Source organism: Lathamus discolor, chromosome Z (assembly GCF_037157495.1).
Source record: "Lathamus discolor isolate bLatDis1 chromosome Z, bLatDis1.hap1, whole genome shotgun sequence".
Lineage (NCBI taxonomy): Eukaryota > Metazoa > Chordata > Aves > Psittaciformes > Psittacidae > Lathamus > Lathamus discolor.
The window spans coordinates 80,397,721-80,415,986 of NC_088909.1; the positions used below are offsets into that span (position 1 = coordinate 80,397,721).

The 18,266-nt window shown below is 37.0% G+C and overlaps 1 protein-coding gene across 1 annotated transcript in view; it reads left to right on the top strand.

The window, feature by feature from the left end:
* Window positions 1-18,266, top strand: part of PTPRD (protein tyrosine phosphatase receptor type D) — a 297,658-nt gene that overhangs the window by 257,856 nt on the left and 21,536 nt on the right. The window contains exons 23-24 of the mRNA XM_065661688.1: window positions 641-760; window positions 1,109-1,263. Of these exons, the coding sequence (XP_065517760.1) occupies window positions 641-760; window positions 1,109-1,263 (275 nt within the window). The remainder of the gene's footprint in view (window positions 1-640; window positions 761-1,108; window positions 1,264-18,266) is intronic.

Here is an 18,266-nt window from a genome sequence, read left to right on the forward strand (position 1 = left end):
AGAACGTAGAAGTTTCAAAGATTCATATCTTAATTTTCCATTTTTGGGGAATCTTCAGTTTTTCTCTGGATTAACATGATAATTCACATTCTTATCAGAAAATACTTCGCAATATGCTGCTTTTGTTGTTTCTTAAAGTTTGTGTAGTCTCACTGAATTTGGTATAAGTCTTCTTAATATTAAATAAATAAATAAATGCAGTGCATTATTACTGGGCTCAGAATACGCTTCTGTACCATACACAAGGCTAATTGATTAAAATTTATTACTATAAATGAAATAGAGGCTGAGTGTCTCAGTCACTGACCTATCAGTCTCTGAAAGCAAATCTTTTCCATTGTTAGGTCATATTTTTAGGTACTATATATTCTTTTTCATTTAGTGTATCTATACTTATTAGTATTTCTTAGTCAACTGCCCCACTAAATTTACAAATGCCCATTATAGAAAAAGATAGATACTGTAAGAGCTACTACCAAAAGAGTAATTATTGTGGATCATAAAATAAATTTCATGTGTCGGAACCCTGGCTATTGTTGGACATTCTAACTCCTTTAAAAAACCTACAGTGATATATCCTCAGATATGTAGTAAATGCCTTTTTTAAATGTATTAAATAATTATATATTTTTCGCTTCAGGTGAAGTGTGATCAATACTGGCCAAGCAGAGGCACAGAAACTTACGGGCTAATTCAAGTGACCCTTTTAGACACCGTTGAATTGGCAACATACTGTGTTCGTACATTCGCACTTTACAAGGTATATGTACTTATATATACTTGCAATATAGTTTAAAATATAAATGTTGGCAACTTTTGTCCTTCCCTTCCCACAAAAAAATATTTAGCTCATTGAAAAAATAGCTAAAGCTCTGGCATTTGTTGTGAGGCTTTACTGTGCAGTACAGTTAAAGTTCTTACATTGTTTGAATCCTGCAATTGAGAATATAAGAAACATTTCCCTCCATAGCCTGAGTTCTGTTTTTCTCTGGCCCCAAATGTGATTTAAATACACTTTGCTGGTATATATGCTTCTACAGTTTTTCATTGAAAAATGCCAATATCACATCAAGTGGCAGTTTTGTCATTAATTTTTTTAATACCATAGAATGGTTCAAGTGAGAAAAGGGAAGTGAGGCAATTCCAGTTCACTGCCTGGCCTGACCATGGTGTTCCAGAGCACCCAACTCCGTTCTTAGCTTTCCTGAGACGAGTGAAGACCTGCAACCCACCTGATGCTGGACCTATGGTTGTACACTGCAGGTAAGCTCAGAATTCCTTTCAAAGCATCTTATGTCAATATTACTGTTTTCTATTGCAGATAAAAACTCTCTCTTCTTTCAAAGAGACTTCTGAGTCTGTCAAAGAAAAAGATGGTTGCATTCGCAACCTGAGAACAGCACTGCCAACTTGGATGGGCCAGAATTACTTCATTTGGTCTGTGCAAGAGGAATTCATTTTAGAACATGTAAAGGTCTGCAGGGAGAACGTCTACAGGGACAATACAATTATAGTTATGGCATTCAGAAGGTGGCATTAAAAAAGTTTTGCTTTAAAAGCAATATTGAAGAAAGTGTGTTTTGAGCAATAAAACGTCTTTTGAAATTATTACTTATATTGTGTATGAAAGTAAAGAACATGAAACTTAAGGAAGATAAATGACAACTTTTATTTACAATAGGTAGAAACCTTATTCTGTTTTCAAGTTTAAACCCTCATCTTGGAACTGTGAGGAGCTGGAACTGCAAAGGTTGTACCTGGGGAGCAGTCTGAGCTCATTTCCAGGGAAGTGGGTGCTACACGCTGTTTGCAAGGTAGCAAACCTCTTTAGGCACTAAATGTATGAATTAATAAACTATTAAGAAGAAAGCATGCTCCTCTTAAAGTTCTGGGAGTAGGAAAAATGAAGAGATGGCCATTCCTTAGAAATCTTTGATGAGACAATCTTAAAATTACGCTTATAACATTGTCAGAATGCATGTGCCAGTTCTGATTGAAATAAGCTTTAAGATGGATCCTGTCATTCCAGGGCTTTGTTGCTATAGCTTGCATAGCTCACTTACTCTGCTGCCCCTTTCAAAGCTAATGCCTAAGATCAGTGATTTTTGTGAGCTTTATTTTGGGATGCCTTCAGTTAGTAAAGCTAAGAGCTACTAACTATTCACTGTTCGCTGGAGCTGCAAATCCGTAGTGTATTTGAAAAATAGCTTTGCTTTCGCCATCCAAAAACTGAGGAAGAAGAATTACAAGGATTATACCCCCTTGGTTCTGGCTTCTTACATATTGGTAAGCCAGCCATGGAAGCTGTTTTTTCTGAATATTTTCAAAGTGATTAAAAGAGGTTCTTGTAAGTAAGACAGGAGAAACAATTACTTCAGTGTTAAAAGGCACGCACTGCTTAGAAAAGGTCAGAGGACATGGAATATAGACATTTAATGTCTATAAGAAATACTAAATAAGAAATAAGAAATACTAGGGTTAGGAATAAATATGAATAATAATACAAATCTATTTACACAGTTTTCTGAGTATTGCCTGAACGGAGACAGATCTTTCTGTACCTTTATTTACAGGATTTTAAAACATTTTGAACATTGCCTAGAATTACAGATTGCCTCAGATCGAATTTCATCAGCTGTCTCTGTATAGAGCATAACTGCAAAGTGAATATGTTATGCTATAAATCAAAACCAAAATTAATAGAGGAAATGAATCCTCCCACTTTGGGAAGACTGTTAAATTACAAGAGTGACCTAAATTCTCTCAAAGCAAAAAAAGATTAATTAAATTAGTTGTTAAGTCATACAGCAAGTCATTGGAACAAATGAAATAAAATACAAAACCTGTTATCACTCAGCAATATTGATGAAATGAAAGGTCATAATTTTCTCTTTTTCATTGGTTATGCATGCAAATTTCTGTGAAAGTGTTGGTCAGATGAGGTAGTAAGATTTAATGCCTGTTGAAGGACGTTTTTTGAATTTCGTATTTATTTGTCAATATTCTACAGCATGCATATTCTAGTCACAAATTTGTTGAAGCTTTTCACCTGTATAGCTTCTTGGGACATTAAGATTTCAGGCATTTCACACAAGCTATCCTCTAAAATGTAGACTCCCACTTATTGTATTATTTTAATAAGCCTTTTGAGTCCCAATCCCAACAATTTCTCTATTAGCAGAATTAATGAAAACAAATTTCTTGAAAATTTACATATTTATGTCTCTGGGCTTTTGGGTTGTTTTGTTGTTATCTGTTTTGGGTTTTGTGGGGTTTTTTGTTTGTTTTGTTTGTTGGGTTTTTTTGGTGGCTATGCATGTAGGAGCAAGGGCTGTGGACAGCCAAAAGTTTATGAATGTACTCATTAACTCATGAATGTTAATGTGCTGACTATCTAATTGGTAGACCAACAAGGATAAGTTACTGAAGTCTTTCTTACAGCAGTAATGTTAGTGTGGGTGTCTTGTTTTCAGATATATCGTAGCAACGCTGTATTTAGAGACTTGTGTTGCCTTATCATTTTGAATTTGACATTATTAAATTGGTGGAAGAAAATCCAAACAAGAATGACAGAACACCAGCACAATTTTGTTAAGCTAAAAGATACATGTATCATTCAGCAACATGAAAAACTTTAATACTTACTTCGAAACTAAAGTACTGGACATGCCTACACATTTCATTTCAAGCTCAGAAAAACTTTCATTTTATGTTGAAACAGAAAAATTAAGCAAGCTTTGCATATTACTTGCTTTCAGATTTTTCTTTCCTCTCCTCTCTGTTGTTCACTCTGTAAATGCCTCCATTCTTCTAATCTTCAGTCATTTCTTTTCTTTTTTCTTTTTTTCCCCCCCTTTTTTTTTTTTCTCTTCAGTGTCTGGATTAGAGAATTGCTCTCACTATATTCTATTTCTGTCCTTTGATTCCGCTGTTTTTCAAATTCATTTCACTGGTTTTTACCATCTCACTGAACAATTTCAATATGAAATAAGTTCCTACATGGTTTAGTATTGTCTCTGAAGAAAGATCATTGTTCTAATGGTAACATTCTCCTGCCAATTTTTGTCATGCATCACCTTTCACTTCCTTCTGGTAGTCACCCTATTCCACTGAGATATTTTATCTGTTCTTGATAAACTTCTTGCTTTTCATTTCTTCCTTTGCTGGCTCCTAGTCTGCCACTGCAGCCTTTTAAAAAAAAGTCCCCTTTTCCTTGTTCTATATCTTATCTGTCACTGCCTCCCGTTTTGTGTTCAGGACTCCCTAAGTCCCTTTTCATTAAAGCTCATGTACTCCTATCAGCCAGATAATAAACGTATTTCAAACTTTCTTCACTACAGCAAAACAATATAATACAAGACCGTATCTTGTATCCTTTACCAGTGGTAGGCAGTTGTTTTCCAAGATACCCCACTGAAGGAATAGTGAGTTTACTCCCCAGCAGAACATGGATTTATAGTGGGGAGGGTAAAACAACTGAAACAACACCTTACACCTTCTTTTGTGTTTCTTCCAGTACCTAAAAAACTGTCAGAACTCAGGAAATTATCATAATGATGTATTATAGAAGTATAAATACAAGGGGGCTTACTTTTAAAAAATTGATAAGAAAGATTAGGTACAAAGAAGCCATGGAAGCATTTTTCTGCGAAACTTTTAAGCCATAACAAATAAGGAATATGAAATCTAGCAAGCAACTAAGTAGAGGGAGATGCTATTTATCTATAGTATTTCTGAGAATTTAGCAGAGTTTCTTACTACTCAAAAGCTGAGCTTCTTTTCACTTTTGATTCAGGTCAGCACCCAGTAAATGCAGCAGGAGCCTGACTAGATGAGGAATAAATGAAAGAGCCAGCGATCTGCGTTTTGATCCTTAGACAGTAACCCCCTATTTATTCTGTATTTATAAGCAGGTATGTTAAGTGAAAGGTTTAGCCCAGCCTTTTCCTGACTGCATTCTCTAGGTCTGCCTTAATATTGACAGTTGTCTTGCAGTCCACTTCATGTTAAGAGCGTATGAGGTTTTTCCAGTTTTCTTGGTGGTTGGTGGTTTTGGGATATGGCTATATATCTCGTAGAGAATTGTGGCCCCAGACCAGTTTGTATCAAACCTCAGTAGCTGATAAGCTAGTTCAATATCCTTTCCTAGGAAATGGTTGTTGAGCATATGAAATATTTATTTAATAACTTCCAGTGTGCTTAGAAAAATTCGGAGGTAAAAAACAGTGACAGCTGTAAAATTCACCCTAAACACATTTGAATGCATTTTGTTCACAAAAGAGTGACCAAAAAAAAAAAAAAAAGCAGTCTTAACTGGTGAAATTACTGTGAATGTAATGTAAGTATTACCATATTACCATTCTAAATTACTAGACTTTGTAAGGTATGTTCTGATAAACCCATGTTAAAGAAATGCCAGTGGAAGTCTTCAAAAGAAGTTCTGTATGATGAAAACAAAGAAAAATACAGAATTATGTGATCAGAATTTATGATCACATTAGTAATTATTTGTTACTAATGTCCATGCAGCAGACATCTTTGCATGTTATTTACACACCTACTTTTGCTAATTAACAGTTTGCTTGCCTTTGCATATTGAATCTGAATCTAATATAAAAGTCAAAAACATGTGGAGCATTTCATATGTACATTCTATCAACCCATGCTCTTGCCTCTGCAGAAAAGTTGGCAGATTTTTAAGCTGAAAAAGTAATTAAAATACAGATAAAGCTATTATATTTTTAAAGAGAAAACAGATCATTGTTGAAAGGATTGTGAAGCACTAAATATAACATCAAAGCCTGATCTAAAAGCAGATTTTTTAATTTATGTAATCAGAAATTCTGGTAGGACTACCTGCATGAAAAAGGTGCAGTGGTAATAATATAAATGCATAATGCTTTTGCACATTTTTTTTCCAAGGAAAAAACCCATAGTTTACTCTATATCCACTTGAAAAGATAGGTTAGCAAATCAAGGTAAAGTTAAGTTTAGAAATCTATTTGTTATAACCTGCCATGTTCCATGATCCTTGCTTTAGTTACATTCACCCAGCAGCAGCACTATTGTGATTTTTAGTAGAGGAAGGCAGCTAAATACAAGGGAAAGCTGCATGCGAAAAAAACTGATAACACAAAAGAAATTTAGCATTCCCATCATATTTGTAGATACTTTTCATCCTGTGTGCTCAAATGTTGACTTGCCTTATTTAGAACAACTTGTGTGAAGAGTTTTTTGTAGTGGTTAAAATCCATGATGAAGGTTAGATGCTTTCTCATTTACAGAATCTTACATTTTAAGACTATCCTTTCAGTCCCTTTGCGCAGAAGTTGAGTAATATTCCAGTCCAACTGTTCTCTCTGCACGATTTGCCCTAATTTGCAGAGCTGATCTAGAAAAAAGGGTTTCTTTAGTGCAAAACTGCAGGCTTAAACCCCAGGATTCTGCATTGCTGAGGCTATAATGTGTGGTCTAATGATAGTGAGGAAAGCACACGTTTTTGTTTGAAGTTGGATTAGTGCAGGCAAACAGGTGCTAATCAGATCACAATAAAATAGCACCGGAGGGTGTTTGGAGCTTTATGCCTCTGTGTTTTCAAAACATCACAGAAACTTCAGTAGTTGGTTGAGTAACACTACATAAAAGCTTAACATGTAAGTGCAATCCCATATGTTTGGATCTTTCATTTTAATACCAGCTCCAAAGGGTATATCTTTAAGACACTTTGTGAAGTTTTGTCAGGTACTGTTAATGCTGCTGTTGCAGACATAAAAACTTGGATGTTTGGAAAAATGTGACTGTTTTAGGTAAATACATCTCTGAGTATACTAACATAACCATTTAATACAGTAAAAACAATTTAAAAAAAAGCCATAATGCGATCTTGTATTTCTTAAAGTTGAATACTTACCTAATTTTTATTCATTTCAGAATGAAAAGTAAAATCAGAAATATATATAAATATATGAGGCAATTATTTTCCAGTGGGTTGTTTAATTCATCTCTGTATCATTTGAACCTCCCTGCTGCTTTTACCACATGCCTCACAAGTGTTCATTTTCTAATCCTTGCACTGAGTAGGTTGCAGATGACTGCCTATCCTTTTTCACAGTGGGGAGGGTGGGGAAAAATCCCCCCAGTACATATTCAGAAATCTCTCAAATAAGATTGAAAAATACTAAAAGCTGGCTCATCGCTTCCATTTCTCTACCCTGAGAGCAACTCAGGATCGTTCCTAACTTCCCTGGACAGCTGAAGGCTCTGGAGAGGAAAATATAGTAAAGGCATTTTAATATGACAAGTATTTTAATATCACAATTATTCTAAACTTTCTCTGCTTTACCCACATGTCTTTATCAAGCAGCTGTTGGGTTGCTACTGTGTATTAGACTATGCTGGGTATAATCTATGCAAAAAACACTGTAACACTGTTTCCTCTCCAGCTGTTAGTTGTAGGTCACCATATACCTCATTAAACCAACTACTTTCCCAAAGTCTTTGTTCACAATAACAAGCAACAGAAAAGGGAGAAGGCTGTTGCTAAATTCTGTTCTTAAAACAATGCATAGATGGTGACCCTGCTTAGGACGTTGAGTTCCTCTTAATGTAAAAATACAGCAATGAGTACATGTCTGTGTTTTTCATGGTATTCTGTTTGTAACTGATAGTCTGACTGGGTGTCATTTCATTTTTACCTTTCCTCTTGGAAGTTAATTCATTTCTACCTTTCCTCTTGGGAGTGACTTCATTTCTACATGTACCTTATACAAAGTACACCAAGGCTTACAGAGTTTGATGTTTTGGGACCTTGATCTCTGAGGAACTGGAAATGGATTCTCTTAATTTTGAAATTTTTGGATGGTTGTTCTGTCTTCATTTAGTTATTGGAATTATAGAGTCTACTGGCAAGTGAGAAAGAGTCTAGAAGGAAGGTTGGTAAATGCTATCTGGCAGAAACAAAATACTGATGTTCCATCAGCACAATGATTGAGGTGGTTATCAAGTTGGGATTTGCCTTCATATCACCATAAAAACTTTCCAGGTTCTGAAAATTTATATTCCTAAAGCTTCACAGTTGAAAACCCTGAATGTTTTATACTCAATGTACAAGAGTTTTCAGCTAATCACTCTGCTATGTTCATGCAATTATATAGACAAAAACAGTCTCCATCAATATGCTGATAGAGCCACTCACGAATGTGTAATACTAGATTTTTTTTCTGTTTCAAATTTGAGTGTCTTTAGTTAGGATTATCTTGATTGCAAAGATGCCAGTTATCTTCCTCAACTGTTCACTCTTTAAATGAAGGGCAGTTTGGCTCTTATTAGCTTGTTTCCTTAAATTTAGGTGCTAACATACAAAAACCTGGAATTATGAACATGGCAAGGATTACTATACAATAGTCATTGTGACAGTGTGCAGGGTCCTTAAAGATTGGCTGGGGTACCTTGATAGTTTTAGTTTGAATAGGAAAATACTGGGCTACATTATCTAGAAAATCCTCCATGAGGTGTCAGACACCAGCAAACTGATGCTGATCCAGTTTCAAGTTTTGTCTAAACCAGTTCTGCACAGTAAAAGGCCTTTCATAAAACCTGAACTCAATCCCACTGTCCATGTCACCGACAAAGATGTTGAACAAGACCAGTCCCAACACTGATCCCTGAGGGACACCACTCGTTACTGGTCTTCAGCAAGACACTGAGCCATTGGCCACAACTCTTTGCGTGCGGCCTTCCAGCCAGTCCATTATCCACAGAGTGGTCCATCTAGCAAACTGATGTCTCTCCAATTTAGAAACAAGGATGTCGTGTGGGACAGTGTCGAACGCTTTGCACAAGTCCAGGTAGATGACATCAACTGCTCTACCCCTGTCTATCAGTTCCACACCACCATCATAGAAGGTCACCAAATTGGTCAGGCTGGATTTCCCCTTAGTGAAGCCATGCTGGCTGTCACCAAGCACCTTGTTGTTTTTCATGTGCCTTAGCATGCCTTCCAGGAGAATCTGCTCCAAGATTTTGCCAGGCACAGAGGTGAGACTGACTGGTCTGTAATTCCCCAGGTCATTCATTTTCCCCTTCTTGAAAATGGAGGTTATATTTCCCTTTTTCCAGTCATTTGGAGCTCCCCCTGACTGCCATGATTTTTCAAATCATATCATCATATGCTTCTGTTGTTTGTAAGCATAAAAAAGTATTACTGGAACCACTATTAAAAATTCAAGGCATACAAAAAACAAGTATGATTCTATGATTCTATGATTCTATTTCTTCATGCTGGTTCAAATAATGGGAAATACCTACTTGTGGTCTTTTTTGTTAAACCAGTCCAATGTGTATAAAGCCATCTTTGGCTGTCACTTAGCCTGTGGTTGAGGAGATTATACCCCTATTGCTTTAACTTAGGGCAGGATTATCTTTTGAAATCCTAAAAAGATGCTATGACTGCATAGGGCAAGATTTTGTTTCTGGTAGAAGTCAGAAATCTGTAAAGGAACAGTGAATACTATTACTAGATATAATCAGTGGTCTGTCTGGGCCTGACTCTGACAGTGGCAAATGTCAAAACTTTTAGGGGGAAGTATGGAACTGCAATGTCAGTGATTATTTCAGTAATGTTTCCTTGCGAGCAGCAGGCAGTTAGTGACTAGTATAGCCCTACTTCATGAGGATTTAAATTCTTTTCCCCGGTTATTTCTTTGCCTGCTTAGAGAAACTGGTGGATATCTCATTATTCATATTCATGATTGTACACACATTTTAAAGAACAAAACCAGACAGTCTTATCTTTGACTTTTTTCCTCGTCTAAATATTATTCTCTGACAAGTAGTTTCACACATTATGTAAGCAGATACCTGTTTACTGCTTTAAACATGTCTGCTCGTATCACTGAATGTCTTTAGATAAAGAGAAGAAAAAAAAAGGCAAAAAACATTTTTTAACACTGTTTCTTGTTCTACACGTCTACAACTTTCACTCGTCTTCATCCATCATAGCAAACTAGGATAGCAAAATATCCCAAACTTCTTTAGTAGTTACCATGTAGAGCGAGTTGGAAGGGAATCCTCATATCCCTAGTCTTTTGGCTGGCTACCTCTGCTCCCTTGCCTGTGACATAACCTTTTTCTGTAGCCTTAGTAACAATAACTGCTCCACAGTTTTCTTAACATTTTAGTGAGAGGTAAGGAAGCAAAAACAGTTCCGTAATTATGGCACATTTTCTTGCTAAGTTGTCCAGTGGATGTAACTGAGGCCTGACTTGGTTTTGGGCAGCACATGGTTTCAGTTAAGCAGGTCTCCTGGAGACCGATGGCTTTTCATTCAGTGAAATAACCTGCCCCTTATTAAAACGAAAATATTTTCTGTAAGATTTTATTTTTTTTTCAACAGAAGCCATTCCTTTTTCATGTGTTATCTCAAATTACAAATATGTTGGTGCTGATAATTATTTCCATATATACATTATCATGTCCTACAAGACCTGTAATTTCCTTTGACCTAAGCTGTAGTTTGATACATTATTTGATCAGCACTCTTAGTGAGTCATTTTATCCATATGCATTTAGTTAATTGGTTATTTTTCTCCCCGCCCATGTTTGTATATAATATACTCAACAAAGGAAAAGGAAATCTGACTGCTTGCAGCTGAGTCTAGTAAAAGAGCAATTAGGTTCTATCAGAGCCAGCAGCTGTCCATAATGAATTTTGAATTAAAATTATGAGTGAAGAAAAGAATCCAGCCATCTGCAGGAAATGTGAAAATATTTTTATAACCCAATAGCCAAATTCTGGAAACGGGTATCTCTGAGATTTCCCAGCTGTACCTATAGTAAATTCCAGAATACTCTTGAACACAATGTATACTGGAACACATTGCATAAACTTGGCTATCCAGTGTGTATGGCTAACTTCGAACAGGCTGTATTTTTATCTAAAGTAATCAGCATGAAAGCCTTTTTAAATCATCTCCCTGTGTCTCTAGAACTAAAATGCAGCCTTAAAAATAGAATCATAGAATCATTAGGGTTGTAAAGGACCTTAAGATCATCTAGTTCCAACCCCCGCGCCAAGGGCAGGGACACCTCCCACTAAACCATACTACCCAAGGCTCTGTCCAGCCTGGCCTTGAACACCGTCAGGTGTTTATAGTCCAGTTACCTTTTTGTGAAGGCTTTCTGACAAGTATTCTGCCCATAATATTAATCTTTCTTTGCTTTTCCTACTTTTATAGACTTACTTCAGGGTCTCACCACTTACTATCAGATCTTGTCAATGAGTGTTGCCCCAAGTGAATCCTGTATTGCAGTGCCTTTTTGTTTGGTTGTTTTTTTGTTGTTTTTTTTTTTTTTTTTGTCACCTGAATTTTAAAAACAATTTTCAGTTGTTTAAAAATTATTATGAGGCTATCCAAGCTCATTTTACAGCTACTTTGAAACTTCTGCATCAAAGCCCCCATGATTTTCATTATGTGATTAAGCAAAGTGAAATGCTTAGTGGCATTAACCTATCACAGTCTGACTTTCTACACCATTATGGAGAATTCATGCTGGTATAATGACTGCTGAGGTTAAAGAAAGGAAATACCAGAAGTAATGCCAGTACCCAAGCTCTTCAGCTGTCAGTGGAGTATTGTCAGACAAAATGAAAAGGGTGTTTATTCTTTTCACCACTTGGTCTAAGAAAACAGAGGCCTAGCAAGAACTTTGGTATAAACTCATCAGAGAAGCCTCATGTTTTTATGCTCTGTTTTCCTCTGTGTAAAATCTCACTGCATAATTAGCATATTGCAGCCTCTCCAGTTTAAATCAAATCTGAAGTGGGAAGATAACATTTGTTTTATCTTCCGAATGTATCCTGTAGATACATCAGTTCTCTGTGGAAAAAAAAACAACAGACCTCTTGAGATGGACATCAAAAAAGCAGGTTTGCTATACAAAAGTCCTATCAGCTTCAAGCTTGAGGACTAATTTATGTTTATTTCTGAGTTTCCAAAGGAGGAGAGAAATATTAAATAAATAAATAAATAAATAAATAAATAAATAAAGTTTTGTAGACAGATACTTGTGAACAGTACACAATACATTTGAACTGTGATTGGTACTGAAAAAAAAAAAAACTAACATGGACTGAGGAGACCTGGTACTATGTCTTTTTAGCTTTGTACTTAACAAATGAAATACTGTGTCCAGATGATAGTCTGGGACCCCATCGCTGTTCTGCCAGTCTAAACCTCAAGTATAACAAATTGCATATGGTAGTGTTCTGACTTCAGAAACAGAGATCATGAAGGCAGCTGGTGTTAAGAAAAGAAACCAGTTGTTGACCACAATAGGTATACAAACACCTAGAGTCAGGGAGGGGTCCAGAACAGCCCCGAAACTAGGAAACACCTGGGTGTTCAGGAGGTACTTTCAAGGTCATCCCGTTACCCAGTTCTGCAGAACACATTTCCTCCCACCTTCTTTAATTCATTTTCAGGTAGCATCAGTTCACCTTTCTACTTCCAACACAGATAGGGTAATAGCTCTTCTACATATTCCACATGAAAATGTAATCAAAGCGCAGAAATATGCAAAACTACAAAACAACTCCTCAAAACATTCCACTCTGAGAATGCAAAACAGGTTGAAATGCGAAGAAAGCAAGGAGTTAGCAGCAAGCAGCGTAATTTCTGCTCATTGACTTGTTTGCTTTGCTGTAATTTCACTTCTGTTTATTGATGATAGGATCACCATGTACTTCCTCTCATAAATTGCTCGCAAGTATCATTTTCTGTATTTACTACAGCTGTTCATGCATAGATCTGTCTTTAATTTAAGGTAACAAGTCACAGTAAGATGTGTTTTTAAGATTAACCTCAAAATGCATTTTTCTAAACTATGTTTCACTAAATTTTATTTCAGTATATTAAAATAGGTCTTTCTTTAGTGGTATGCATAATGACAAGAATGCTTTGTGAATGCATTGTACAGCACAAAGAATGTAAAATGTACACTGAAACTCAACAATCTCACAGAGGAGATGTCTTTTGGGTAGTTACTGTTAGATGCTAAATAGAGAATGCAGTACACTGAATATGTAAGATTGTATTTAGAGAAGTAGGAAAATAAGGAGGATAACAGAACTGGATTAAATTTGAAATAAAAAATCACAGAATATGCTTGTGCACAGATAAAACAGTACGGAGAAATACAATTTATTCTAATGTCTTTATATATCTAATTGAAGAAATCAAGTGATAACCATGATTTACAGTCAGGTGTATATATATAAAAATCTTCTATGAAAAGCAGGATTATATCACATATTGCTATATAAAATCAACAATCAACTCTGAGGGAAAACCAATATAAGAAAAAGAAGCAGTATGAAATAGGGTCAATGAACTTTTCAGTTGTCATATTGTATAATTTCTGCTATATTTCATTTTACACGCAGAACAATGGGAGTTTTGGTTGTTGGGTTTTTTTTCCACCCAACAATTCATGATTTCAGAAGAGAAACAGGCAGAGGTACTCTGGTATTCTGTCCCTTTTAAGGAAGAGAAAACAAGTCTCAGAAATAGTTCTATCCCTTTTAAATCTCATAGTTCCTAAGTGTCAGAAAAGACAGGGGCCTTGAAGATCTGATTAGTAGATGAGGCGGGGGGTGGATGAGGGGAATGAATGGCTGTGCTTTCTTTAAGTGTGTGGGACCATGAGACCGAATTTAGACAGAGCTTTTAAGCTTCCCTCCCGTGACATGTCTAGAATGTCATTTCCTTAGATATCAAAATTCCAGTCTAATAAAAAGATTTCTGTAGGAGATGTTGTGTCTGTAACTTGTTAATAACCCTTAACGGATCCTTTACTCCATGGTATTTTGTAGCGAGTTTCACAATTTAATGATGTACTACAGGAAAAACTACTTCCTGTTTGTTCTGAATTTCCTGTCTCATTGTTTCATTTCATGATCTTATTTCTTGTGTTGCAGGCAAAAGATGAATAGTCATTTCCTTTTCACCTCCTCCACATAACACGAGTTTATGCCATTCTTTCATATCTTCATTTCTCTTGAGTCTTCTCTGCTCCAAGCTGAATTATATAGTATGTTTAACCTCCCCTTTATACATTGTCATCCTCTTTGGTATGTTCTTCAACCTTAACATTTTCTCTACCATTCTTGAGATGGACCACACTGCTTGATGTTGACATGAATGCAAGGGCAGCCTTTTGGCGTGCAGAATGTCCTCAGAATGGCATTGAGGGGAAAATCTACAGAATCCTTCTGTAAGCAGTGTATTCTTAGGGTGGTGAGTGAATGAATGAGTGTGAGAGTGAATGAAGATATCAGACAAAATCCTTCAAATCAGTTCTACAGAAACCTCCTAAATGTAATTGCAGTGCAAAAATGTAACTTCAGGTAAATGGTTGTCACATTTTCAAGTGTGCTCAGAAACTGCTTCTGATGTAGTATTTATGATTTCAGATATTATTTTCCTTTACTCCTTTACACTAATGAACTACTTATGTATCTTTCATAGTTCAACATGGTATATATTTCTGCACTGCTAAAATAATTTACTAAACATGTAAAGTATTTCTAATACTTCTGAGATGTCAGCTAGTGGAATTGCTCTTTAGATTTGCACTTCCACAACTACATTCCTGCATTGCTTTGAAGCTATATAGGAGTCTTGCATTTGTGTAAAGTTGTAGCTCATGAAGGACCTCAATTTAAAGTCTGGTGAGAGGATTTGAGTTCCTGTAGTGGAATGTTCTTGTTAGAAGCATCAAAAAGTTTTTTGTTTGTTTTGTTGGACATTGCTAGTCCTACACCTTTATCCCACATGGAAAATTCAGCTTTTAAAATCGTTTCATAAACAATTATTCCCTTTACATGGGATTTGTTGCAGAAAATTTTTGGAGTTTTGATTCTGTATATTCAATATTTTGAGAGTTTATTTGTGTTTGTGATACAATCTGCTAAGACAGCTTCTTGTGTTTGATCTCTCCAGAACTGAATTTAGGATTAGAGGAACAAATTTAGTTCCTGAACTTTTATTACACTTCTGCTATCAAATATTATAAAAAAAAAAAAAAAAGATTGGGCTTAAAACTGGAGCTGTTATATTTGAAGAATTTATGATAATGCTAGAATTCTGAGAACGTATGGACTGAAAATAAAAGCTTTATAAAGCTCTGTAAATGAAGAAAGATCTGAGGCTGACTTTCTATTGAGTCTCTTATGCTTTTGCCAGCTATCTGAAAACTACAGGGAGCTTTTGGCTGAGCTTTATCTACTTGCAGTGAAACATCCAATTTTCAGATTTTTTTTTCCCTTGTTCATTTTAAGAAGCTTTGTGTGACTTCAGTGGCAAATATGGTTGCCTTCATACATAGTATACAGATGAAGAAAATTGCTAAAGATTTTTGCTGAAGTGGTACAGTTAAAAATGTGTCGTATACCATACTTGATTGCTACTATCCAACTATAACCACAATGGGAGTAAAAAGAAGTCATTGTACACTTGCAGATAAGTTCTCAAAGGTCCCATTCAAGCGAGTACCATAATTCTTGATGCAGTCTGGTAAGAGTAATATAATCCCCATTTTCAAGAAAGGGAAAATGAATGACCCAGGGAACTACAGACCAAGTAGTCTCACCTCTGTGCCTGGCAAAATCTTGGAGCAGAATCTCCTGGAAGGCATGCTAAGGCACATGAGAAACAGCAAAGTGGTTGGTGACAGCCAGCATGGCTTCACTAAGGGGAAATCCAGCCTGACCAATTTGGTGGCCTTCTATGATGGGGGTGTGGAAAGGATGGACAGGGGTAGAGCGGTTGACATCATCTACCTGGACTTGTGCAAAGCGTTCGACACTGTCCCACATGACATCCTTGTTTCTAAATTGGAGAGACATCAATTTGCTAGATGGACCACTCTGTGGATAAAGAACTGGCTGGATGGCCGCACGCAAAGCGTTGTGGTCAACAGCTCAATGTCCGGCTGGAGACCAGTAACGAGTGGTGTCCCTTAGGAATCAGTGTTGGGTCTGATCTTGTTCAACGCCTTTTTTGGTGACATGGACAGTGGGATCGAATGCGCCCTCAGTAAGTTTGCCGATGACACCACCGTGGGTGGTTCGGTTGATATACTGGAGAGAAGGAATATAAGAAAGAAATTCTTTAAGGGTGGTGAGGCACTGGAATGGGTTGCCCAGGGAGGTTGTGAATGCTCCATCCCTGGCAGTGTTCAAGGCCAGATTGGACGAAGCCTTTGGTGAGACGGTTTAGTGTGAGGTGTCCCTGCCCATGGCAGGGGGGTTGGAACTAGATGATCTTCAGGTCCTTTCCAACCCCAACTATTCTACGATTCTATGATGCTATGAAGGAATGCCATCCAGAGGGACCTCGACATGCTTGTGAGGTGGGCTGATGCCAACATTATGAAGTTTAACCATGCCAAGTGCAAGGTCCTACACCTGGGTCAGAGCAATCCCAGGCACAGCTACAGGTTGGGCAGAGAAGAGATTCAGAGCAGCCCTGCGGAGAAGGACTTGCTGGTGTTGGTTGATGAGAAAATGAACATGAGCCGGCTTCAGTGTGCGCTCACAGCCCAGAAAGCCAACCGTATCCTGGGCTGCATCAAAAGGAGTGTGACCGGCAGGTCAAAGGAGGTGATCCTGCCCCTCTATTCTGCTCTCCTGAGACTTCACTTGAAGTATTGTGCACAATTCTGGTGTCCTCAACATAAGAAGGACATGGAACAAGTCCAGAGGAGGGCCACGAGGATGATCAGGGGACTGGAGCACCTCCCGTATGAAAACAGGCTGAGAAAGTTGGGGCTGTTCAGCCTGGAGAAGAGAAGGCTGCGTGGACACCTCATAGCAGCCTTCCAGTATCTGAAGGGGGCTTATGGGGATGCTGGGAAGGGACTCTTCATTAGGGACTGTAGTGACAGGACAGGGGGTAATGGGTTAAAACTTGAACAGGGGAAGTTTAGATTGGATATAAGGAGGAAATTCTTTACTGTGAGGGTGGTGAGGTACTGAAATGGGTTGCCCAGGGAGGTTGTGAATGCTCCATCCCTGGCAGTGTTCAAGGCCAGTCTGGACATAGTTTGGTGTGAGGTGTCCTTTCCCATGGCAGGGGGGTTGGAACTAGGTGATCTTGAGGTCCTTTCCAACCCTAACTATTCTATGATTCTATGATCTCTTCTAAAACAGAATTTGAAATTCCGTTAGTTTCTCTTCGCACAAGGTCTTTGTGCTATTTCAGTCAGATGTACCCCTTCAGATCTGATGTTCTGTAGTTTCATAAGAGGCATTTTTGCTCCTTCCTGGACAGAGGGGTGATTTGCAACTGTGTTCTATTTTCCTAACAGGAAAAGGAGAGAATACTATAAATATTGCCCTTGTCATAACTACTGCAGAGTTTCTGTGGGATAGGAATCTAATTAATCATATTAAGTTCCTCAATAAAAATCAAGCATTTTTATATTTTTCCCATTTCACAAGGAGTTCTGTGAACTTTCAGTTCATAAATGCAAGCTTCATTCAGTCTGAAATTGTAATATTCAATAAAATTTTCCCCTGATAAGAGTCACAAATGTCCTAAATGATTTTTGGTCTGTATTTTACTGTCTATGCTTCCAATTAAATGATCTGTGAATACTGGAAATTACACTGCCTTCCTCTGCCAAAGCACTGAAGTATCCGTAAAGGGTCATCATTTAAACAGCTACAAATTAATCACAAAAGCCAACCTTTAACACATCCATACAGTGATTTTAATGTGAAATGGCCCCCTTATGCCTCTTAATTTTTCTTTTTCTGAATTGCAGCTGTATTGCATCACAGGACATTAAACATGTTTCAGCTCATGGGACTGAGTCAGTCATGTTTTTAGAAATTGAAAACAAATGTTATATTAGGATGAATGATACTATTTGAAGCAATAACAGTTTCCTAGTAGGCATGCCTATTAAATAGATTGGTTAGGTTTTCAGCTTGTAAACATAACAGTATCTTTCACTAGCTCAAGTGATAAGTTTGAAAATAGCACCAAAGATGCAAAACAAAAGGGAAAGAAAGTCCATAACAAATTTAGAATTATTTTGTGAAATTATTCTCATTAGCTGAATTATTTATAGCAGAAAGTAGATAGATAGGAATTTTTTTTTTTTTTTTTTTTTTTGTAACTGGCTTATTAGGGAGTATTCAAACTGCATGGCTTCTGAGCAGTGTATCAGTACCATGTTAAGTCTGTATGATAGCAGAAGAG